The 26086-nt window shown below is 39.2% G+C and overlaps 3 protein-coding genes across 5 annotated transcripts in view; 2 read left to right on the top strand and 1 right to left on the bottom strand.

Moving 5' to 3' along the window:
• The window catches only part of LOC147174014 (transmembrane protein 132D), a 34860-nt gene extending 30798 nt beyond the window's left edge, over positions 1-4062 (top strand). Inside the window, exons 8-9 of the mRNA XM_086075202.1 lie at positions 1366-1557; positions 1646-4062. Of these exons, the coding sequence (XP_085931328.1) occupies positions 1366-1557; positions 1646-2965 (1512 nt within the window). The 3' untranslated portion in view covers positions 2966-4062. The remainder of the gene's footprint in view (positions 1-1365; positions 1558-1645) is intronic.
• On the bottom strand, positions 3937-25659 carry glt1d1 (glycosyltransferase 1 domain containing 1). Of its 2 annotated transcripts, XM_086075205.1 has the most exons (12): positions 25237-25659; positions 21835-21986; positions 21604-21709; positions 20922-20973; positions 19977-20013; positions 17521-17577; positions 11550-11648; positions 8904-8953; positions 6966-7009; positions 6448-6568; positions 5119-5217; positions 3937-4342 (listed from the first exon to the last, which is right to left on the bottom strand). In XM_086075205.1, the coding sequence occupies exons 1-12, from the start codon at positions 25302-25304 to the stop codon at positions 4196-4198; spliced, it is 1032 nt and encodes a 343-aa protein (XP_085931331.1). In that variant the 5' UTR covers positions 25305-25659; the 3' UTR covers positions 3937-4195. The 2 variants fall into 2 exon arrangements, with proteins under 2 accessions (XP_085931331.1, XP_085931332.1); XM_086075206.1 differs by lacking the exons at positions 21604-21709; positions 21835-21986.
• Positions 17783-26086, top strand: part of slc15a4 (solute carrier family 15 member 4) — a 28221-nt gene continuing 19917 nt past the window's right edge. The window contains exon 1 of one of the 2 annotated variants that reach the window (XM_086075204.1): positions 17783-17834. The gene's annotated coding sequence lies outside the window, so the exon portion shown is untranslated. Of the gene's footprint in view, positions 17835-25539; positions 25966-26086 lie in introns of those variants that run through there. The other variant, XM_086075203.1, reaches the window with a different exon arrangement.

Here is a 26086-nt window from a genome sequence, read left to right as displayed (position 1 = left end):
GTTCTTGCTTGCCTCCGTGATTCACATAGTATTCACCGACTTGTGGGCAGGACTATCATACAAGGGTAGGGCCCTAGATACTGAGGTGTGTGTGACCTTCATTTTGAAACGGAAGGCACTTATGATCTCTACATGGCATTTTCCAGGTGACATAAAGTAACTTAAAAATAAGCCCATTGAAGGAAAAACATGTATTGAAGCATTGATGGGCCTATTGAGCAAACTTTTAAATAGACAAATTCTGACATATTTTTATTTAGAGATTGCTCAAAGAAAATGTTCATTTAGGGTATACAAATATATGTTTTTGCTATTCCATGCAATTTTGACATAATGGTGAAACGCAAAAGTAAGCTCAGTAGTACAGCGGCATTCCCGGCCGGGCCTGAAACAGCTGTCAAAAGTGGCTTATGCAAATAGAATTAAAAGGGGACGCTGAGAGCAGACAAGACCATGTAAAGTCAATCACAAAGTAGGGATTATGAATGCCAAATAGTTGTTTATTCCTAGAAGACACGGACGGTGACGATGCAGTCCTGGATTCACAATTGACTCACTCTTTTCAAAAGCATCTCACTGATTACGTTTACATGCCATTAATATTTGAGTTAAGGTCAAAATTCCAGTACAATTTCAGTGCCCGTTTTCATACGTGAATAGACAGAGTAACTCCCTACATGGTAATGTGACCTTTTAAAAAAATATATAATTCTGCCTGTGAATTTCCGGTGGGTAGTGCGCGCGTGCACACGAGACGTTCGGACTTTCTGTACCAAAAAGACCAAGATTCCTTGTAAATAGAGTGTACGGAAAACACAAACCAATTCCTCGTTCAATCAAGGCATTTCGGTCATGTTTACATGAACAAATATTTGTGTTAGAAAAGGGGTAACCCAGAGGTTTTAGTCAATATTCATTCTTTTACGTGTGGTTACATTGCCTTTCAAAATCCAAATATTGCCAATCTTCAGGGTTTTGGAAGTGACTGACCAAACACAGGCTACTTATTGTAATCTTCATTCTGTATTTTTGAAGTGGACAACCTTGGCCCTATTATAGACTTTGAATCTACTAAGATAATCATATACAAATATTCATCTTTGCTCACACAAATGTCGACAATGTATCTTTATTTGATCATCTTTGTTGTTATATTAATATTTAACTTTTTGGGAGTTACTGGGCTAATCTGGGACCCCGGGTATCGAATTTCGTGTCTTATCATGTGTAAATGTGTGTTGGTATAACAAAATAAAATTCCTTGAATATGACATATTGGCAAGTACATAAACTGACACCACACGGCATTTACAGCCTGATGAAACAAACTGTGCATTAACGGTATGTGATATTGTTCTGTGACAGGTGTTTTCTCCACTCTCTGACACAATCTTGGCAAAAACGACAGTGAAAGTCACGGATGAAAAAGTGAGCATTACTGAACTGGGTGTCCAGATGGTTGCAGGTCTCTCAATGACCCTACAGCTCAGCCCAGGAAGCAACAGGGCCATTCTGGCAACCACAGCTACACAGGAAGTTCTGAGGTTGCCCCAACAGGTTACATTCTCAATCAACTTAACTCCAGCATGACTGAACGGTTGTTCCAAAACACAATGACAATTTATTTTGTTTTCTCTGCCATTAGGAAGCCATGGTCAGTGCATGGGTCCAGTTCAGTGATGGCAGCCAGACACCTCTTGACATCTATGATCCTGCCTCTTACCGTGTGATGGTGTCATCCTTGGATCAGGGCGTGGTGTCAGTACGTGGAACCCCCCCAGCTGTGGTAGCAGAGGGAGAGGGTGAAGGAGTTCTGGTCCGAGTGGAAATGTCTATCTGTGAGGCCTGCCAGAAGTCTAAACGTAAAACCACTGTAACTGTGGGCAATGGCAGTCTTAAGGTCAAGTTTCAGATGAAAAGTAGACAACCGGACAGCAATAGCCGAAGTTCTGACAGCACCACTGTCAGCAAAACCACAGAAAAAAAGAACGGCGGCGGGGACTTCAGAAATGATGGGGAAGAGATTGAGAGTGACAGGGAGCAAAAGAGACCGTCACAGGTTCCTTCACGCATCACAACATCGGCCAGAGACGAGAGTCCCTTGGCGAAGACCACAATCAAATCTACAGAGAGGACGTTTATGCCCAGCGGCAGCCTTGGAGGCGTGGGGAAACCTAGCATTTCGGGAAGCAGTCCCACCAGCATGGTCAATATCAGTATGATGAGCAGCCCCGGTGACAGCAGTAAAGCATACGGCTCTGACAATATGATAGTGGACAGTGTTCGTTTCACGAGTACTGTTAAGGCTCCCGGTAACCTGGTCAACTCCAATAATGTTCCCACTAAAATTGTTGTTCCTGGACAAGAGTCGGTGGAGGTTGAGATCAGTGGTGAGGAAGATATGTTGACAAACAGACCCCTTACAGACTTAGAGATTGGTATGTATGCTCTTTTGGGGGTCTTTTGCTTGGCCATCATGGTATTTCTTGCCAATTGTATATCATATGTTGTGAAGTTCAGACATAAGAAGTCTCCGTCACATAGCCAGGAGCCTACAGGTCACAGGCATGACTGGGTGTGGCTTGGTACAGATGCTGAACTAGTGATGAGCGTCCCGGGAAGTCCTGTTCAACAAGACTCGCAGACTATGACCACCGTGATAGACATTGGGCCTGATAAAACTGCTTCACTGTCCAGAAGGCCCAGTTGCCTGGCGTCAGTCACAAACTCGCCTATTAGCTGTGTGGGCGCCTTCAGGAGCAAACCATTGCCCGCAGAGTCGCTCCACTCACCAACCAGCAAGAGGAAGCGAGTCCACTTTACCACTTTTTCCACAATGGAGCACCAGCATTCGCCGCATCTCTCACAAAGGGAGAATGGACATGGCATCCATTGGGTTGGGAAGGAAGACAGTTGTGAGGAGGGACCCCAAGTGCCCGTTGCAGAGCCCCGGGACAGCGTATAATAGTGAGTCTGATCAGATCTCACATTGCAGAAAATGTGGCTTTGATCACCTCAATGCCTTTGTTGACAAATATGAGATGGACAAAAAACACAACCCTTTTCATTACCTGCAAAGGCCTTTTACCTGTACTGTACACATACTGTATAATACTGTTAATACTGAAGAAATGAGCCCATGTCCTACTTTACACAATGAAAAAGCCACCAGATGCTATGCTGCATGTGGATATCCAATTCTTTAAATGTTTGCACTTCCTAATGACCAACATACCTTGCAGGCATTAAAGAGCTTATAAAATGAAATCATACGGAACCCACATGGGTTTTAAATCCATATGATAGTCACAAGTAGAGCCAGTAGCCATTTTTTTCCTCTTTATAATTTTGTATTTTATTAACCCACTAAAAATGTGAAATGTATTTGGACTGTTTTTATCTGAGAGTAATTTTAATGCGCAGCATTTTGCAAAGTACAAAAATGTTCATGTGTTCATAATGGCGGTCAAATTAAGCGGTATGAAGTGCATTATGTTCAAATGTGTTCCAATGTATTTAATCCAGGATGCTACTAGATGAGAAAGAACCACAATTCAGGTCATTAACGCTGTAAAGTTTAATGTCAAAAGTAAAAATGTAGATTACTTAATACCTCTGTATGTCAATCAAAAATTTGACTTTTTTTTTTTTTACCCATGCAAATTAATAATTGTGGCAGATCAGTGTTAAGATTTATTGAGAAATGTATCCTAAACTATGCTTTATGATTGAAGTGTAAATATATTTTATAGCTGCAACAAAAAATATACTGTATGTCAAAGCAGATGTTGCTCCTGTGCTTTTGGAAAATCCTTGTAACCCTTCAAACAGGCACGATCTGACTTCATCAAACAAAAGTGGTTGTGCACAGTGGAAACAAAATAAAAATCAGAATGAGAATTACAATTAGAAGTCAAATAATAAAGAGACAGAGAATGGAGTGCACCAACATTTATGTATCTGAATAAATAGTACAATATCAAATGTATAAAGTACATTACATTTTGCTGTTGTATTGATTTACAGTTATCCCTTGGATCCAAGTACCAATAAAAAAATATTTTGCTACATGTTTACAGCATGTTGTAAATTATTACTAGTATCTTATTGTAAATACAGCAGTTTAAACCCATACAAAAATATTCATGTTTGCGTAGACATGCAAAGTAAACATAAGGAGTTGAGCAATGTGGCCTTAGTGCAGCGTATCCACCAACCTCTGGTAGGTTTCTCTCTCCCGTTTCAGGCTGTGATGCTTCACCACGTAGACTTTCCCATTCCTTATCACTCTCTCTCTCAGCTCATGATCTGACAACAGCCTCTGAGACTGATGTACAAATTCCTGGCAGGGATAAAGGCAAAATTAATCTCATTGACTGCCAATGGCCACTTGAGGCCTGCCATTGAAGTTGCCTGAAGAGGTTTTTAAGCACAAAAGCCATATTACAAGACATGAGAGTAGAATGCAGATAAAAGTATTTTCATTGATAAGTAAATACTTCAAAAAGATGGAGCTATTTGGAGCTCCAGGCACAAATCAAGCCCAATAGACTTTTTCGGTTTATCCTATAATGGCTGTCACTTGCAATTTTCTTATGAAGAATAGAAAAAAAAAACTGGCAACTTTGAAGACCATTACCCACCATCTGTCACAGAGACCTGTCGGGTGGGAGGGTGGTTAAAAAATTAGACCAATTAAAATGTGATCAATGCTTAGTGAAGCCACCACTACTTGACATATGGTGTATCCACACTGCATTCCATGGACCGAATGGCGCAGCAGACTGAGAAACACTCCAGCTCAGCCCATCTCCACTCACGTGAGGCGAGGCCCTACGCCCAGTCACCGCCCGTGGAGAGGGCTTATCTCCTACTGCTAGCGTAGAGTATCTCTCGCGAAGCTGTATCACAATTTCAAATTCCTTTGACTTGTGTGACTCTACTTTTCAATCCCAGTTTAGCTCCTCTGGTGAATTACACAAATTACAATTGAAGTACAAACTGGGTTAAAAAAGGCTGAAGCGAAGAGACTGTCAGACTGAAAAGATAATGTTTGAAAAGAAAGGGACACGCTCATTGCCAGTTGTGGCTTCAATGCTGCCTGCTTCTGCTGGATACCTGAGGGGACGAATACAGCAGACCGGTGACCTCATGTTGGACCACAGCTCTATTTCCTGGAATATCCCTGGCCACCACAGGTAGCCCCAGATCCATTGCCTGTCGGAAGGACAAAGCAATTCGATTCTATAGTCGTCGTAGGCACAGTGCTAGCATCCTCACAAGTACAATATAGTACTGCATGTTGTAACTGCTTGTGTTGTTAAAGAGAAAGTCACAACCTGTCTTCAATAATATGTTTTTAGTGGTCACTCCACAAGTCTTCTAAACACATTTTTTCTTATTAACAACACATTTGCGGAATATGAATTAAGCAGCAAAAGCCATGATTTTATCCATCTCAGGGGGCGGCCATTTTATGACGGACCTGAGCCTGGTGCCCTGAGACACTATGATGTCATTTTCATTCAACAGCATCCTGGCGCTTTGTGGCAATTTCAAGAACGTTGTGCTTGAACTAACCAGTTTCAAAGGCATTTTCTTTTTGATGGTGACTTTTGTGCTTCTTCGTCCACCATAGAGTTTCGGACGTGTCTAGTTTGTCAAACAATTGTGACGTATACTCTAAGTCGGACAAGCAGGACCTAAGCATCCAGACTGCACTCGTTGTATTTGATATATGTGCGACTTATATCCACATACGAGGAGTTGTACTGTTTATATTGACATGAAAAAAATCTAATCAGATGTCACAAAATGGCATAAAAAACATTACGTAGAAAAAAAATATGATCATTCCACTCCAGAAAAACAAATGGTTCAGATCCATCATTATAAGCCAAAGATTAATATGACATACTTGGCCACGATAAGTGATTGTTTCATCAAGGACATTGGGAAAAAAAATCTGTTACTTGTTAGTACTTGCTGATGCCGATACCACTGTTTTAATGCAGTGTATCTCTCGATACCGGTATCGGACCAACACTAATTTTAATTGTGTGTGACACAAGAGTCTTTGTTATGCTACCATACATGTTTTTATGCATGCAGTGTCGTGCTGGATATGCTAACTCGTCACATTTAAAAAGCATACCTCAATGCGAATACATGAAATTGGGGAACTTTTGGGAAAAATCACCACAATTTAATTATCCTCCTTCGGAATGAAGAATTTGTGTCACCTCATGCCTTCAGCAGGTTGTTGAGACAAACACGCCAACATCGTAATCCAACCTTAAGCCTACAATGGATTGTCTTAAGTGTGTTGAGAAGAGATAAAGTGGATTTGCTCCATCATCACAGTGTTAGTTTAGCATGATCAAATGTGTGATGATATGATCATGTGATTTGAGACACAATTACCCTTGATGCCTATAAGTTGTTTACCTCCAAGATGGCTGCCGACATGCCCTCTGAGATGGAACTGTTGACCACAGCAAAGCACCTTTTCATGGCAGCGTGGAGCTCCGGCTGGCTCCTCTCCCGGGCTAAGAAGACCCCTGCTGTTCTGTAGAAGCAGTGACAAAGCTCAGTTCTGGCGTGACTCAGGGTTCACAAAAGCGTGAATGATGGCGAGCAGGAGCGACAAGCTTAGGGCAAGAAACACGACTGTACTACTTGTGAGATGACTACAGGTGAAATTCTAACCAAAGAGTTGTGGTGAAATGTTATGGCCTCAAACCGAAAGGCCAGGCCAGATCATGAAGTTGGAGGACGTGAAAAAGTGACTCTTTAGATTTGCACTCATTCCAGCTTCCCTTTTAGATAATGTGGCTGTACCTGCTGTTTGTTTTTCTGCCAATGCGGTCAAACATTTCAGGAGAAACAAAGTCACTTCTTGAGCAGTTTCCCAAATCCCTTTTATATAGTGTGCAACTGACTATGAAAATTAAATGGGCACTTACCTCTTCACAACAGCTTCAACTTCATCAGTAAGCACGGGATCGATCTGGCAGAGACAAAAGCTTCATAATCATTAAGAATGCACGGAGGACAAAATAAACAATGACACGATGACTTCTACAGAAGAGCAAATCATTTTCTGAAAATCCTGTCTTTTTCAGAGATTGGGGTCAGTGTAGGGTGGATGGCCAATCTGATTAATTGCAATGTGGGATTTGTGTGCATTAGCTTAACCTCAGAAAAGTCACATATCAATTTAGGTCAAAGATGTTGCCAAGCAAGCTTTTTCATTATAGCGTATGCCATGTTGAATTAAATCGAAACAGAAGTGAGTTAACATTTAAGAGTATAAACACAGCATTTTAGCGTCCTACCATAATCTAGGATTTAGCATTTATAGTTGTGCCAGCAGTTGAGAGTTGCATCAAAGTGCATAATAATCGAAGAAGAATCAACTGTAACAAATAAAGGATTATGATTAAAAACATTTTTTTCCCTATAACTTTGTAAGAGCATGTAATTTTGAAGTGCAGTGACAGAGGAGTGAGATGCATCGTCAGTGACAAATCGGCCTGAATTTTTCATCCTGGGAATTTATGCTGCAATTTGAGCAAAACACGCATCATTTGGAGAATCACGTCTTTCTTTCTTTTCGTCTTTTTGATTTCACAGTTATCTCATTTGACTACGGAGCCCCCTAAAGTGACATGGGAGGGGAACAAAGTCAAATATGTTTCTCATTAGGACAAGAAACGTTCTCATCCTAACGAGAAATGTCTTCGTTCTAACGAGAAATGTCTTTACATACGAGCGGTAACTTGTTTAGCAGACTTCAAACGATTTAAATGTCTCTCAGACAACATAATGGTGATGAATTACTAGTAAAGCAACAATGTCCTTATAATAATGGCCCAGGTGAAAATATAACCAAACTAGGTCCTACACTGTTATTCTCAATCAGAAATGCAAATGTAGCTAGTATGCAATGGACTACTTTGTCGTCCTAACAAGAAACATATTTCACTTTTTTCACTTTAGGGGCTTTGTATTATGCAGTTTTTGATGACTTGTCTTGACTTGAAAACAATTGTAGCCAAATGTTTCTCCTTTTCATTTCTCATAGAAACAAACAAACAACCTTTCAATGTGATTCAGGCATCTTGAGATGAATCATGCATCTCTGCTTCAACTGAATCATTTTATCATAGGGGACAATTTTGTGGCAGGAGACAGTGGATACGCCCTTGGCCATGTCTAATGGTGTTGTTTTCAAGAAGCAAAAAATAAACTTTTACTTGACACTACGGTTTAAAATGGAGGAGTCACAGAAATACTGTACACTGATGTCATATCAAGCAGTTAGGGTAGAGATGAAGACACAGTGAGAAATCAATGAATGAGCAATAGAAAATGAAATCGGTGAGAAATAGAGCAGCTTAAGTGGCTGCTGCTTTCCACGGATGCATGACTTTGTGACTTCGCAATTCAGGACACTAACATTACCGTGCTATGAGTTTTGGAAAAATTAATTGGTGAGACAGGGCAACATGTGATTTATGTCATATCACATGTCAGTGCATGTGCAGATCTAGGCGCATCCATCCGTGCTGAAAAAAATAAGATAGAGCCCTACTGTATACATGGCTAGTTAGGTGAGTGCTCATCTGAAATATTCAATAAGCAGATGGCAGTTTGACACAAAAGGGAATTGAACAGGCACTGTGCCTGATGACTCTCAGCCTGTGTGAAGAAGAGGTATGCTCAGTGCTGCATACAATTGCAGTTAAATACTCAAAGCAGTATCTCCAATTAGCAGCTGCCTGAGGGCCACTGGCTATGTGATAGCAGCGATATGTAAAGTCATGATATAAAGAGAAATGTATACTTGACAAATGTAACAGGAAAAACACACAACTAGACATTTTGGTCTGTGTACTTACCCTTGGACCAATTATAACAAGCACATTCTGGGGATTCTCACTATGCCACTCTGTAAGAAAAACAACCCCAGTCAATTTGGAGAGAGGAAGAACAACACCTCAATCTTTCTGTTGTCACAAAAAATATGAGAAAACAAATAAAATCCGGCACCTCCGGAGACATTTTTTATACCATAAATTAGCGTGTCAATAATGTTGATTCAAATAAAATAGTGAGTGTCTGATTTTGACAAAAGTGGCGGTGATGTACAACTTCAAGAAAATGTCATAAGAAAACATGCTTAACTGTCTCAGTGGATCCATTACTAGCTGTGAGAAGAAGCTCTTGGCACTTTGACATACATTTTCAATTAGATAATACTCAACCATTGATTTAGCGCCATCATCTAACAACATTGCTTTAGCTACAAGCTAGAATTGAAATAGAAAACTGTTGCAATTTTGGTAGGGTTAACAGACGTCGGGCCCCTTGTGTCGCGGGTCCCTGCGGATTTCGCCAGCCCCATTGGTTTGTCCCATTTTTGCATTTTTCCACTCAGCAAGACAATTGTCTGCTCCATATGTATTTCATTCACATGGTTGTCATAGCGATTCATGCGAAAGGAATTTAATTTAGGAGAGGAATTTAACTGTGAAATTTACTTGCACATTCACGTTTGCGTCATACGGGAAATATACTGCATTCGAGGAAAGTGGGAAGTAGGATTTTTCCGACTTCAAACCAGGAAGTGTGTACGGGAATGCCCCCTTGAACTCGGAAATCCCACTTGCGAAGTCGGGGGGAAAAAAGTACCCCGACTTTACCGACCGACTTGGATGTGACTTCATTACAATGGTGACCACTTTGGACACACATATTGTGAATAGTAAAACACAATTTACTCGAGTACAAAACTAGATAGCCTTCTTCATTCATAATAAGAATTCAACATAAATTCACGTAACACAACATACGTGACAGTATGCCGCTAACTCCCTGCATGAAATCATACAGTAAACTACTGAACTGTATGGAATGCTTATGAAATAAGACAAAAACATAAATGAGGCAAAATTGCGAGAAGGCAAGTGGAGGCAAGTGTTAATATTTCTTGCCATTCACAAATCCTTCGGCACTCTCCGCCATGTTGAAACTTGAATAGTTCTCTCAACTCGGAAACTCGGGTAGCAAAATTAATTCCCAGTTGTCCAGTAGAAAATACGACATGAGGGGGCGTTCACGTGCAATTTTCTACTCGACATGTGGTATTTACCATAATTTCGATATCACATGAAGGCAGCATAAGCCCTGAATGCAAAGCGCAGTTTGAGGCGTGCCTCAACGTCGGGTGGATCTAAACGTTTAACTCCGCCCACACGGATTTTCGACCTCAAAGCGCCTTCTTTTTTTCTTTGTTGTTAAACCTAACCCTATCCCTAATTCTACCACATAACGATTTCAGTGTGTTTTGAACACTTTATTGAACAACGGAAATTAAAAACTGACTGAAACCCAAATACTAACCTGCACTGTCCAGGGATGTGCCATCTGCTGGGGACATGTAGTACTGCACTTCCGCTACCTCAAAACGTTTAGTTAGCTACGTCCGGGCTGACTGAGGCTTGAGCGTTTGTAATTTTCGATGCTCCATAATGTGTTTTTAAAAAATAACGTCATAAGACGGCGCATCATTAAATCTGCAAATTTTGTTTGAAAAAAAAATGTTTAAAATTTTTTGAAAAATCCGTGTGAACGGAGTCAAACATTTAAGTCCACCCAACGTTAAGGCACACTTTGAACTGCACTCTGCATCCAGGGCTACTTGAACTGGGCCCGGGCACGATTAACGTGAGTGCGGGCCGGAGGGGGACGGGGTGGTGGTGGGGGGGGGGCCATATCGGGCTTCAGTACGGTGCGGAAGAAATGGCCCTAGTGTGAGTGCGCCCTAAGAATCATGGCAAATGTAGTCAAAACCGAATGCAAGCTGCTTCTGGCAGCGCTGTTTGTTTTCATTTAAAGACATGAACACACTTTTGCGTTTTCAATGATCGATAGCTGCGTGGAGAATCAAAAGAAAGCAAGTACTATAATCACTCTTGTTCGACAGTTGACGTGAGGTGAATTTAATGACCAGTCACACAGCAGGAGATCTCAAACATCCATTGAAATACTCATTAAATGCGTGAAACAGCAATGACTTGCATGTAAGAAAATTGCTGGGAGTAAACATTTGATATTTGTTTGACGCACCAAAATCAGAACAGACTGAAGTCAAATCAAGTTCCAGGAGATACACATTTTTTCGGGGGTTACTACATTACCACAACACCGGAACCGAGCAAAAAAGGTGAGTGCATTCACTAGTTTGGCACTGTTGAACTGTCAACCAAGATAAAGATATAGCTAAATTATTAGCTAAATTATTAAAACAGCCACCAGACACCAGATTGACTAGACTAAATCTAGATAGTTCATGGTGAGAAATTATTGTATATTTGATTTTAAGATAAATTGTTGTGTCGCAGTTTTTAATTTTGAAGATCGTCACCCTAAATTGAGGTATTCCTGAAAGCAAGATTTGAAACAACAACATTTAAACTCATCCACTTAAGTTCAAGGATTCCTCAGTTTAAATAACGGTGAGCAAGTTTCAGCGTATGATGTACCTGAAAAACTTTCCACCAAATAGAGAGGGTCCTTGACTCTTCTGAGGCCACAGATCAGCAGGAAGACGTGGAGCCGTTCCACATGCCCACCACTTACACCTGGAAAGAGGCCAGACACAGAACGACAGTGCTAAAATAACAAAACACTGCATAATGAACATCCGAAGTACTGGCAGGTAATGAAAGTGATACATCACCCAAGGTCATGAAGAAAATAAGACGGCAGTGACTAATGTGTTTGCGCAATTCCCTGATCAGAGTTGTAATGCTCAGCAGGGAAATTGGGAGACATGGAAAGGCTGTGGCCTAATCAGTGCAAGTCATAACTACACAGCCACAGCGCGACCGTGTCAAGAGCAGCCTTGAATTGCTGGAAAAGAAGTAATGCTGTCAAATTGTTTGAGGAAACTACTGAGTCAGCACTTTGGCCAACGCGTCCGATGTTGGATGCAATCCAGAGATTAGAGCCCAGCTGGAGAACAATGCCAATGGCTACTGTTCAACAGCTGACCTTCAAAAGGCGTAAATCCTTATAACGCGACCACACACAGTATGGTTGACACACATTTACATGTAGGCACACACACAAACACACACCTGTATCAAGCTACATTGCATGCACTATTCGAAACAGTTCAAGCTATAATGCAAAAACAGTTCAGAAATTCTGCACACGATAAGAACCCTTTGTTTGACAAGTGTAAACGTTTGACTTATATTACTATTCAACTTTGTCAGAAATAAATATAAGATGGATAGCAGGTACATGGACTTGCTTGATGTGTTTTGGTTCATTACAACAATAATTTGCAAACACAAGCTAATCGTGTATGTCAGAGATAAACGTCTGCCTATTAACAATCGAAAGTGCTACATATTTCCTTTGATGTTGGCAAGAGTCCCTTGTAAATAGCCCACATTATTATGATACCCCAAACTCGCACATGTTAAAAGTACCATGACAGTCAAGAGAAATCCCCTGCTGCCAGTTAAGTCCAGATCAGGAGGATGAGGCAATACTTTAAAGCTATTAAAGAGGATCTAAACGTGACAGCGTGGAGTCTGGGCATTGACCCCGATCCTTGGAGCCTATTGTCAGTGGAGCGCCGCATTCTCTTGGGAAGTCTTTGCATTGACGTGTGTGATGAAAAAGCACATCAATTTACACCCAAAACACCCAAATTCTACCACCAGAACAAGGTGAATGAAAGTGTTTTTACTCAACCTTTATTTATTCAATTGAGAACAGCTTCATTTGCAATACCAATTTGGCTCTGGATAGAGTAAAACAAAGCAACAAAAAAAAAAAAGCAAATAAAAAGAAATGTATACATGCATAACCAATTGTACAATGTGATGTAGTTATTTATTTACCTAATACTTGACATTACATGATGAGTAAATGCACAGGCTAAAAAGAGCTGCAGCAATCAACTGCATAGTATGCCTCACTAACTATTTAAGGGATCTGGGGATTAATTAGGTGTGTTTTCTTTTAATATTTGTTGTAGAGTGTTTCAGTCGTTTAGGGCAGAAAATTGAAAAGAAAATCAAAAGCAAGGTGGACTTTGTGTCACGTGAGGTGAGGAATTACCCAAACTCAGGCAAGGCACTAGAATTGGGAAACAGAGTATAGCAGGGCTGGATTCCGCGAAGAAACGCAGACAAGACACGGGGGACTTGAGGAAAACACTTGACGGAGAGAGCGGAGCTTCATGCATGGAAGCAACCTCAAACATACCACAGCGATCGGGGCTGGATGCACAACACAAGAACAGCTTGCATGGAAGAGTAGGGATGAGACCAATGACCAATGTCATTCAGTAACTCTCGCAAATCGCTAGGGTATTGCACAATTATACGACAGAATAAAGGCATATATGATTTTAAAAAAAGAGTGACTAATAAATAAGTACTACACATATCAGAAAGGACTAGACTAATTAAGAATGGCTAATACATTGTCATCATCATTAGTGACATAGCAACTACAAAAATCTCCACGTGGGACATAGCAACTGACAACATTATAAAACAATGACCCTATGACCCAACCCCAAGAAAGTCACATATGACCCAATGACCCAACCCATAACACAATCATAATACTTGTGGAACAAAGGAGTTAATAAAACTTACTAAAACGTAGCGTGCGGGTGATGGTATTCAAAGTGAGTAGAGAGTGAAGATAAGGTCTTGCCAATGAGTGTTTTATAAATAAACATGGACCAGTGAATTTGTCTGCATGAGTGAATAGAGGGCAAATTAACCAAGGAGTACACTTCAAAGTGGTGAGTGTTAAAGGATTGCAGGATAGTATACAGTATGGGGTCTATCAGGTGGAAGAGAGTTTTTGAAGCTAATCTAAATACCGGTACCTGTAGTGCAGCTCCATAATCTAGAACTGGGAGTCGGTAAGAGTTGGAAAGATAATGGAGACCTGTCAGAATGAGTAAAAAGAGTAAAAATCCGCAATTCGTTTTCTCAAGGAAAAATTAAAAAAATACAATTATAATCTGCCAGTCGCACCACCTCCCCCACACTTTTGTGCAGTTCACTGAGCTCTGTTTTTTGTTTGCTTGCCTTTAACTTCAGAGGGGCTTTTTGAACAATCCCTTGATGCGCTGAACAGAAGATTAGATTGGGTATGTGTGTGCATGAAAGGGGTCCTTATTTGAACTGCTAAAATTAATCTCTCCCTCGCTCCACAGTCATGCAATAGGGTTTGCAAGGACTTGACACCTTATGTCATTGTAAGAGACATTTTTGGCGCAGTGACAATAATGAAAAGCTGTAATCAGGTAAAACACTGTGATTTACAGACAAACTAAAGTGTTTGTCTTGGTTGTTAACTGATGCCCATTTCAACCATCAAGAGAGATTTGTTTGCATGTTTTGACATACTAAACAAAACAGGCAACAACTTATTAAAAGGACAGACTGATTCACGAATAACAGACAAGACCATATAGATTTACAATGTGAGTCACTATGCATGACTTATATTGTTCTAAATAGTGGTTGTTCTGTTATCAGGCATACACACCGTCAAAATATCTTAAATAACTTACATTGTAGTTCCATTTATATGAATCACTTGCAACCAACTACATCAACAAGGTAACGTAAAGTGCTTATGTCCCCTGGCCTGCAATCCTTTAAAAACACACATACTGTATGTGTTTAACAGGACCTGTACTGAGAACTTACTGTACGTCTACTCGGGAAATTATGGCCCACACCATATCATATACAATAGTATCATTCAGGCAAGACTGCGCTCAGAGGAGAAGGCTCATATAAAATGTCCTCCTTCGTCCAGTCAGTTTAGCAATGATTCATTTATGTCACTAGCAACGGATGAATGACCAGCGAAACCAATCTAAAAAGAGTGAGCCCTGCTGCAAGTGTGTGAGACACAGATGGAGAATAACAATTGACACCAGGTTTGTACTCGTGGATTTTTGTCATGTTGCCTTTCAACATTTGTGGTAAACTAAAAGACCAGATGCTTAAGAGTATATACATTCGGCACTTTGGTCAAAGTTCAAAAGAGGATGTCATGAACACTTCAACTGGTAGAAATCAGCCACCCAATGACAATTTGACAAATAAACAATATTGACAGTGATGAACACAGGACAATGCCAGTACAAACATACTGGTAGATTTGAGATAATAACAGCAAAAGCAAAAAAGTCATAATATGGTGCCTTTCCTTAGAACTACCGCTAAGTACTTGCGAATCAGATTTCAAGATGGGGAAGAAACGTAAGGCAATTAGTATGACTTGCACCAGTTGTGAAGTGTGGTGACAAATGGCCCAAGGCTGGAGAGCTATTAATCAAGTGCACAAAACACTGGAGGTACCAGGATGGATCTCATATGCTGAGTCCAAGTTAACCATGCATAAAGTAAAAATATTTAAATTGCAGCTAACAAAAGTATTGTATTGTAATGGCAGCAATTTATATTTTAGAACTATTATGATGTACCATACACCTGTTAATTATAGGCTTACAGATGAGTGTAAAAATGTTTCCATAATTGTGTTCTGAATAGAGCCTCTGCTGCTTCCATTTAGCTATCTAACAATCTTCTACTGCTTATCCTGTTCCAAGTCTCACGTGAGCTGGACCTTATCCCAGCTGACTTTGGGGGAGAGCAGCAAATATAGAGAAACAACAATCCACACCTATGGCCATTTAGAGTCTTCAATTAACCTTCCATGGAATGTGGGGGGAAACCAGAGTACCGGTACTTTTAAATTTGGGCATACTCATATTCACAGGTGTCAAACTATGGGGTAGAGGCCACGGACTTCCGACTTCCGGGTTTTACACATCAGCGCCGTTTCCGGCCAGCAGTGTTCCAACACTCGCACCCACACTGAGACAGACACTACACACTGCTCGCAGCCTCACACCCGTCGATGGGAACGCGCAACCGAGGGGCACAAAGGCGGAAGCGCAAATACTGGGATGCGGCCCACACGTCGCAAACCGGAAACGGAAACAAAGTTGATGGTTGAAAACCCGGAAGTCCCGCCTTTTCCGTGGCATATAGTCTATTGGCCAACATTATCATATGTGGCCCACTAAAGCAAATCACGTGTGTCTACTTCATAATTCTTGCTCAAAACAGTAGCAAAAATGCAAACAGTTTTCACTTTTATTAATGCAGTGATAGTGTAAGCATTAATTAAGTTACAAAACCCCTGTTTTAATGAATTGAACAATAGCTAGCCTGATACTATTTTCCTTGACCACAGATTTCAAAATTAGCTGGCCTGGACATCAATTAATACGACGAGGCAATAATACATGGTTTCATGTGGGAATTAAAGGCCATCTAAGGAAAACCATAGCCTACAGAGGTGTCAAATCAAGGTGCACAAAGTCAAACCCTGCCCCGGTTTGGCTTAAGCCACATGTGCTTCTACTCAAACGGTTTGTTTACCTGCCAGAGTAAAAGCACCTGTGGCTGGGTTTTTGCTTTTTCTGGACCTGGATTTGACACCTCTACTAGCTCACAATGTGTCCCGCAACAAAAAAATAGTTTGATACCCATTAGTTTTGAGTTATTATTATTATTGTTGTTGTTGTTGTGTTTATCATTATTATAGTGCTGCGTAATGAAAGACCTCTCAATCAGTTTAATTGCATTTTTCTTTAAATTGGTCTACAAAATATTTTAGTAGACTTTTAGTTAATTTTGCTGCTTCAATCATATATTACATCAATGAAGAACTGAAGCTATGCAAATTGCAAACCAAAAGCCATGACATTACTTCCACTGTGCATCACAGTTAAACTGGTCGGGATCATGAGCTAATTTTTTCTTTCTCTAAACTTCAGCCTTTCTGTCAGCTTGTCTCAGCACTTATCACCCATCTTATTTTTCTTATTAATATTCACCTGGTAGCCTCAATCCCGCAAACAGTACCTGTAGATCATGCCACCTTTTCTTCTGCCCTCTGGAGGTTGTTGTTGATTTCTTTAACAGTTGTTTTGGGGTCTTTCTTTACAGCTCTCAAAATGTTTCTGTCATCAACTGTGGTTGTTTTCCTTGGTCTATATGTTTGACATCTGTTATTTTAGTACACCAGTATTCTTTCTTCAAGGTTTCACAAGAGAACTGTTTTGGAAAAATATCACTATCAATTTCAATAAAATTAGAAATTTTGACCATCATCAAAATCTCAGATGCTCTTCATGGTAGGCGAGGCAACAATTGGCTCCCATGTAACTCAAAGCCTTAGTCATGTCAACATAACCAATTTTTACCAGGCAACGGCCGTTTTGTAAAGTTTTATTTCATATTTTACAGCCCACATTAGGGATAGGAATAAGATACAATGCATATTTTTCTGGCAGATATTGCAATTTCGATTCAATTTGCGATTTTCTTCAGCCTACAGTTTACAAAACAATATTTTCAACAAAGACTGAACAAAAAGTAAGAGTGGTACCTGATCTCCGTAAGAATTCAGACCAGCTGAAATCTTCTGCCGCTTGGGTCTCAATACCTTTAACAATAATGCAGATAAAGAACAACATAAATATCATGAAGCAGTATCTACACATACAGTACATCTAATCAAAACACATTACCAACTTGTGTACTACGGTACAAAAATAACCGTACAAAGCATTTGCAGTTATATTTACATCATCACATAACAAACAAACTTTGTTTGATGATTATGGGACTATTATGTTGAAATCTACTTGGGAAGTTGCATCACCCACAATTTTCCTAAGGACTGATTTAAGCAACAAGCAGGTCTGTAACTCTATTTTTTGGGGAAATACACCTTGTACCACAAATGCCAGGCAGTATGACAAAATATATATACATTTTTTTGTTAGACAATCCCGTGTCTAAGATTTCACCAAACTTGAAAACATCAGGTGGTGAAACCAACCAAAGTTGTTTTCAATCACAGTTCTTGCATATGTGTATGAATAGTGTAGGTTTGTGTGCCTTCTTTATTAAATTGATCATTGATCCATCTAAAATAATTAATTTTGGTATTTGTAACTGGCAACCAGTTCAGTACCCCGCCTACTCTCCGAAGCCAGTTGGGATAGGCTCCAGCGCCCCCCGTGACCCTTGTAAGGACAAGCGGTTAAGAGAATGGCTGGATGGATGGAATTTTTGGGGACATTTTAGCTATTTTGCTAATGTTTCAGTAACAACAGATGCAGAGTATGACATTCAGTGTCCTAGGAGAAAATTAATCTGTCATTTGCTTCTCAATCATAATTACGTTTCAGGAAAAAGAAAAAGAAAAAAAGAAAACATCTTGTTTGGTTTACCAAACACTGCTTCCTTCAATTTGGTATTATACCCTATATTGTTCTTCAACACAACAACACCCCAAAATTGAAATTCAATTGCAGTTTTAACAGACTAAAAAGGCTAATTTATTAACACTGTGATTGATAACGATGATGGAATAGTCGCTGGGCACCGTCCGTCCACATGAGTGGGCCACATCCTCAGGTTGTTGGAGAGGAAGTTAAGGTAAGCTCCATGCGACAGTCAGTTGAAATAAACTTGTTCATGTGGCTACAAACTGAGATAATTTACGATTAAAAGATTTTTTTTTTTATTTGTTATTGCAGAAGTTGAGCCAGCAACCTCACACTGGCTGAGTAACCCGGACTGGGCTGAGTTAAAAATATATATAATCCTGGAGTCAGACGAATCTCAGTAAACACTTATGAATTGTTAATACAATTTGTTTAGTATCATTTTTGGAATTTATTTATATAAACATTTTGAACAAGATCTCAAAAACACTAGAGACAAATGACTAAATCACATTACTATTTGAAATGATTTCCCCCCAGCATATTTCATGTGATAGTGTTGTCAGGTGGTACAACCAATATTCATCTGATGGTGCAGACAAATTAAATAATAAATGAAAAGGTTATAGTGACCAAGTGGTAATAGCAAAACAGTGAACAGGTGTTTAATGTGCCCAATGCACAACTGCCAAATGTTATGTAAATCACTGAATGCTAACTCGTTATCATGCCAATAATTGTTCCGGATATAAACAGAGTTGTTGCCGCTGCAAGAGGCTTTTACGTTTTCCCTCTGCTTCCTAAAACGCTTTAATTAAGCACTGAGTGGGGAACTCGGGAGGTGGGGAGCATAGCAGGTCCTCCATAACCCTCTCCCCTGAGCGTATGTGTGATTACATGAAAAAGAAAACCAACTGATCCATTAGTTAAGTGAAGTTAAATGTATTAAGTAAAAATATAGTTCATCCAAATACACGATGATTCAACAGAATTTTTTTTATAGGATACTAGAATACTGATATACTAAATAGTTGCTGCCCAACATTAACTCCTTTACCAAAGGCAATTTTGTTTTGTAAGAACAAAATATCTTAAGACATTTATGAACAATCTCAAAAGTAGAACAGCTACTCCTTGAAAAAAAATCTTGCAAGGAAGTCACAGTTGTGCAGTTCTAGATCCAAGTATGTATGTCAAATCATGTAAAACTTATATGTAACATCTGCTTCTTCTTTTTTTTAAATGTATGCATGCATTGCATTAATTAAACAATCATATGAGCAGCTGCCAATTTCTCAGCATCATTTGATCACACCAACACTTAACGAAAGTGAATAAGACATATACTGACACAGCATTGTATGCTTAAATACAGAAAGGAGTACAATACTGTATCTTAGAGGCATTGGACAGAGTTTGATAAACAACGCTCATAGCAGGAAACAACATGGTGAAACGACTTAAGATGTCCACCATGGCATGCTATCCAAAGTCTGCAACTTAGCATTGGTAAAAGCACGATAACGGGAAAAAAGGGAATATGAGATAATTAATGCAGAACTTGAGTGAGTCAGAGATGCAGATGTCTGATATGAATGTTCTAACTTACCTTGCGGCTGAACAGAGATTTTGCTGCTCTGGGAGTGCTTTGGGGTGGGGTAGGGGGTCACAGGGGGCAGATAGAATTAGGTTAAAATAGCACTAGGTAGAAAATAAGACTAGTTTGCATTATTTTTTTTGCATTTGTACAGTAACTGCTTCATACTATGTCTGAATGAAACGACAGACGAGGCAATTATCTTGTACTGTCAAGATTTTCTGGCTAAATTTGTCTTTTAAAAAGATAAATATTGGTAGAGTAATTGGAATTTCTACATAATAAATCAAGAGTAGATGGGGGGGGGGGGGAAATGACTGCATGTTATCACACTGAATCCATTAATGTTTTTTTTCCTGTCAAGTAAAACGGGTGAATGTGTGTCCTGTCAACCCTTTGCTAGCACTAAATGACAGATAAAACATGCCGCAAGCCTCAATTTGCAATTTATTGCTAGAATGTAATCGGAAAATAAAACAATGTAATATTGTTTTTAATGCCAGATTGGCATGGGGTATGCAGCCTATTGTCTGTGCAATAAAAGCCCTTCTGTTATCTTTATTGAAGTAGTCAGGCTCCTGCTGTTTGTTGAAGCGCCATAAATGCAAATAAATAAATAAACAGCATTTTCTTTCACTATATAGTGGCTTGCAATGTACTATGAGTAGTCTAAAGGTCTACATTTTATCCAAATTAAAATACCATCTCTGGCATTCATTTTAGTTACATATTTATGTTAGCTGTAACTTTGTGGAAGCATGAACGATAATGTATACAGACAGACAGTAAACATAGTTGTGAATAATTTAGCACATTAATAAATCATCTTTTAAGAGTGAAATAGTTGCAACTGGTTGGGCAAACAAAAGATCCATCGGCCACAGAATAGCATTGAAGCAATCACTGCACTTTAAATATTGCAGATGGTCCAATGGAATTAAAAAAATACAACCCTACCAAATATAGCTGAGCATCTTTTTTCAGTGTGTCTGTAAATGCAACTGCAAACCTGTTAAAAAAAACACATTTTATTATTAGTTATTTCAGTAAATTACTTGGCCACAAACTAGCCTTGAAACCCCGTACAAGTAGCAACATGAGATGAAATGGAAGCAAACAATATTAAAATTCCTCGGTTGGGAGGGGTCTGTGATTTGAAACAACAAATAAGGTAGATAGAAGGAAACTTAAAAAAAGAGAGAATAATAGAGATTCATTTGCATATGTGAATTCCATAAAGAGGCCAGTAGGCTATGACAGCATTTCATAACCAAGGTTTGCATGTCAGAGTACTAGAAGGAAATAGATTAAGAGGTTTTCTTCCTTCCTGTCCAAACTTTACACAGGCCAGTTAGATTTGCACGACATACCTTCTGTCTGTTTGTGTCTGGACACAATAAGAGATTATTGAATACGAAAGAAAATAACTGACTTTAAATGAAATCGATGAAGAAAAATGAACTCTAGTTCTAATGCTTCTCTGACCCATTACTACAAGGCAATGTACTGCAGACCCGGGAACAAGGTTTGTGAGGCCAATCACTTATTTTTCCACTTTTTGCTCACTGAGAACATTTTGTGTGATGTGTCAAACCAAAAATGAGATTCATAGATTCACATTAAATTGGGGCAATATCACCGTGCTTTATGTAGAACTTTTTCCATAATCACACGTCTCGTCTCAACTTTCACATCTTCATTGATGTCTGTTCCACCAAAGATAATGCCAAAGGGTACTTGGATGTCTGTTTTGAAGGTTACACAAAAATAGATTTGTTCAGGCAGATACGGAAAAGGAAACGGGTTTCCTGATCTTTTTGATGGTTGTACTGGATGACACAATAGACTGAAAGAGAAACATGCATTTTACCGAGGAGAAGTCTGCCTGCTTTGAATAGATGAATGGCCAGTGCACCCTCAAATTGAGGATTTCGTGATAACAGGTTTGCCACGTCAGAAGACGACTCAAATTCCTCTGCATGTCTGAGCTCACATGTGTGTCCTGCCGATTCAATGTAAGACCTAAAAATGAGGGGAATTAAAGTGTACAGCTCCATAGAAATGTATTCTTAATTTCATACTTTCTTCACATACTTAATCACTTTGAAATGCTTAGGTATGATCATCAATGCAATCTTAATGTTTCACAAAAACAACTAATTCATAAAAATGCAGTATATAAATGATTATTTTTGCTCAGGAACTAAAGTGTGGTGAAGTAATCTCCCTCCTTGTTAAATCATGAGATAACGGCAGTCAACTAAAACTACTGTAGAGTGAAATGGCGGCTAATCCAAGAAGTCACAAAAGATCCCAGTACAACATTCAAAGGAATAATGTCCTTACTGGACTTCATTAAGGTCAGTGTTCAGAATTAACCATAAGAAATATACTGGGCAAACAATAACAAAAGTTTCAAGTTGAAGTCATGTTTGTTTGCCCCTTACACTTTAACATAGCACTTTTAAATAAAGAAAATATATGTGGTCGCGTCTGTCTCATCCTCACTGTCCCTAATGGAGCGGTCATCCCAACTGCTCGCTACTTGAAATCACCACGGAAGGAAGACAAAAATGGTGTGCTGATCTAGTTTACTTTGCTTGTGGTTGTAAGTAAAACGAATAAATGATTGTGTAGTTTTGTAGTTTTGACCAATGCACGAGCATGAACCATGAACTATGCTACGTAAGACTACTGGTCCACACTGAACTCAATTCATGACGTGTATCAATTTGCTTGAATGCTACTACTAGAATGTCATCAACCAATTTGCACGGAGAGGGACCGACCCGATGGAACCCAGCTATAAGCAGAAACAGGAATTCAAAAAATTAAAATCTGTCAAAAATATGTACTTTTGGAGGGGACTGTAGCTGGGAAAACTTCTTGAACATTTAAGAAGCCAAATTATTCCATAACTTTAGTATTAGTGTACTAGTATTAATTGCATCCATTTTAACCATTGTTTACATTTTATTTCTGTTAGGTACTGAAAGTGGGAAGTCCTGATCATATTTGAACAGGAGAATGTATTTGAATAAATGTGCCCCTTATTTCAACACAGAATAAGTACAGTGGCTTGTAAAAGTGTTCATACCCCTTGAACATGTCAACATTTGTCACATCACCACCACAACTTGAATGTAATCTATTGAGATTTCATGTTGTAAACCAACACAACGAAGTGCATAATTGCCAAGTGTAAAGACAATTGGGGATGCACCAAGACCAAGACCAGTATCTCTGCTAATCTTTGCTGATACCATTCGTCTGTACTCTTACGTGGACTCACAAAAAATGCGGCAACAAGAGGCGGTTGCCCCATGAATTGTGGCGGTGAAGCATCCAGAAAGCAATTTTCTGTGTGTATCATGTCCACAGCAACTTCTCCCAGGACTTTCCTGCAGGAAACATACGTACTACATAGAATAAAACAGCTGAAAAGCACAGTACTCGCCAAAAACATTCTCAAAATGGCCAGTGCATTAACAGAAGCATTTTTTTCAAACTGGCTCACATCTAGCCCAAAAAGCCCTTCGCCGATGGCAGGATCATTAACTTAACTATGACTGCGGTGGTGGGATCCTAAAACAAAACTGACTGACATATTTGTGTGAGTCTGCATTTTCTGCCATGAATGTCATCAAATCTAAGTTCACGACCAGACTGACAGATGAGCATTTAACTAATTCAATTGGAGTGAATCTCAGCAGGGACACTCATGCATATAGCTTTATGGTTGAATAAAAGCAGTACCAGTTCTCTCACTGTCTGAAAGGTTTGATGTTTGACAACGGTTAGGATGCAGCGTGCACAATATTGGTGAAGATTATTTGAGTTTTTAAACAGGAACAAGAAAACCTTATTAGACCATTTCACCCGAGATGGTGATTATAGGCTTATAGTCTGTTCCATCTCTAAAAGCACTTACTTAAAAGTAATATGTACTGTCAAAGGCAGAATAAGCTTCTCCCATCATGATTTTGAGTAGCTCATTTTTAATTACAAACCCCAATTCGAATGAAGTTGGGACATTGGGAAAATTGTAAATAAACACAACAATTTTCAAATCTTTTCAACCTATGATCAGTTGAAGACATTACAACGACATAATGTTCAAACAGAAACTTAATTTGTTTTTTGTTTTGTTTTTGTGGTTGGGGGCAAATATGCAGTCTTTGTGTCTGCAAGGCATTCCATAATAAGCTGGGACAGGGTCATGTTTACCACTCTGGTACATCACCTTTCCTTTTATCAACATTTAAAGGGATACTTGACGCATTGAGCCATTTTCAGCTGTAAAAAAAAAAAAAAAAAAAAATTTGTCCAGACTGAATTTGATAACTTCATAATTTTTCTTGTACAATTAAAAAAAAAAAGGAATGAATGTATTCAAATGCACATACTCTGTATACAACAAAATAATATAGTACTGGTTTATCTGTTTGCACAATGCAAGTCCAGTACCAACAAGCATGGACTGCAGATGAAAAATAGCCTTTTGGCTAATTCTGGCATATTTACTGAATTGTTTATTAATATGTCCTGTGCCTGATACAAATAAATCAAAGCACATTTACTTGTGCTATGGAAAAAAACAATGTTAAGAAGTCTAACTAAAATGTGATTAGTTCTCCAACAGTGCGTTAAAGTAGCTCATAGAAGAAAAGAAAAAACTGATTTAGAACAAATTGCATGGTTGATAATCTGTGGACATGAAAAGAAAACTGCTGTTCAGATTTGTTTATCCAAACTGTGTGTCAAATATTTAGCGAATTTGAATGGCAAAAATTGTGCCAATGTGTTAATGACGGTGCAGCTTTAATTGCAATTGGTTGTACTGTAAGTATTGCTCAGAAAGGCTTAACACTTTTGCACGCCACTTTCAAATTTGTATTAGCAAAAAAACAAACAAAAAAAAGATGTTGGTCCGTCAACATTAAATCCTAACACTAAAATTAAATTTACGTTATTGGTGGTTAAATTCAAGGGGTATGAATTCCTTTGCCAGCTGGAGCTTATTTTTATTATAGTGCCCGTTAGGTAGATTAAGATAATAAAAGTTCCCCTCATTGTTGAAGCACTTCCGTATCCGTACACACCCAGTCACAATCAGAAGCACAAGAAGCAGTAGCAGTGTGGAGAAACCAACTTTAACATGCCTGGGTTAACAATTAACTCGTGAGCTCTGCTCCATTGCTTAATGCGAGCTCACCTGAATTATCAATTCATCACCTAAAAAAAATTAACTACTGTAAAAGGGGTGAATTACCTGATTCGCTCAGCTGTAGTGTGGTTCCCTGATTTGGGTTCAAGACAAGCGAGAAATAGTAATTTCATTTTTTTTCTCTCCCAATAATGGCTTAATATACATATGCGTCAGTAAATATGAGGGGGGAAATAACCTGTGCGTGCTAATACTGCAGACTAGCCAGCCCAATCAAACACGTTTCCTGGTGGCTTACTCTTTACTTGGGAATTTACTGTTTGTGTCCGTCTCAGATAAGGTTCCCGAGAAACACAGCTAAGGAAAACAGCTGACTCTGGGCGAAAAATGTTACGGTTTGGTTTCCCCTTCAAAACTGCACGCTATTCAGGCGGCGAACAAAAATTTGAACCATCACGCATGCTCGACGTTTCTAGCAAGTTTATCGCAGCAGCAAAGGTGGCGACATGAAAAACGTGTATGCGTGTAAACTTGGAAGTTCCACTTCTTCTTTTTTTGTTTTTTTTCTGTGGCGTCAGAGGCGTTTTAGCAGATACACAAACGACATGGATGCACTACCCAGCAGGAAGCACGATGTAGCGTTTGTATTATAAATCGCTTATAGAACCACGCGCATATCCAACAGCTTGTTGACTGCTTGTGTGTCACGGGGTAGTGCTGTGACACTTTTGGTCGACTTCCATTCTCTATTGACAAGTAAAAATTTGAAGGATAAACACCATAAAGGTTAATGGAGCTAACCCACCCCTTTTACGCGTGTCAGTAATATTGAAGGTAATGTATATCTAAACTCGTACCGAACTGTCAGTATGCTAAAGTTAGCTTACGGTTCATAATAAGTGGACGACTGTTATGTGCCAACATCAACTTGAGATGACGATGTATAATGTTTCTC

The sequence above is a fragment of the Leptonotus elevatus genome, chromosome 5 (genome assembly GCF_054856555.1).
Source record: "Leptonotus elevatus isolate MCC_2025b chromosome 5, RoL_Lele_1.0, whole genome shotgun sequence".
Taxonomy (NCBI): domain Eukaryota; kingdom Metazoa; phylum Chordata; class Actinopteri; order Syngnathiformes; family Syngnathidae; genus Leptonotus; species Leptonotus elevatus.
Note: the sequence above shows the minus strand (reverse complement) of the source record. Positions and strands in the feature narration are given on the sequence as shown.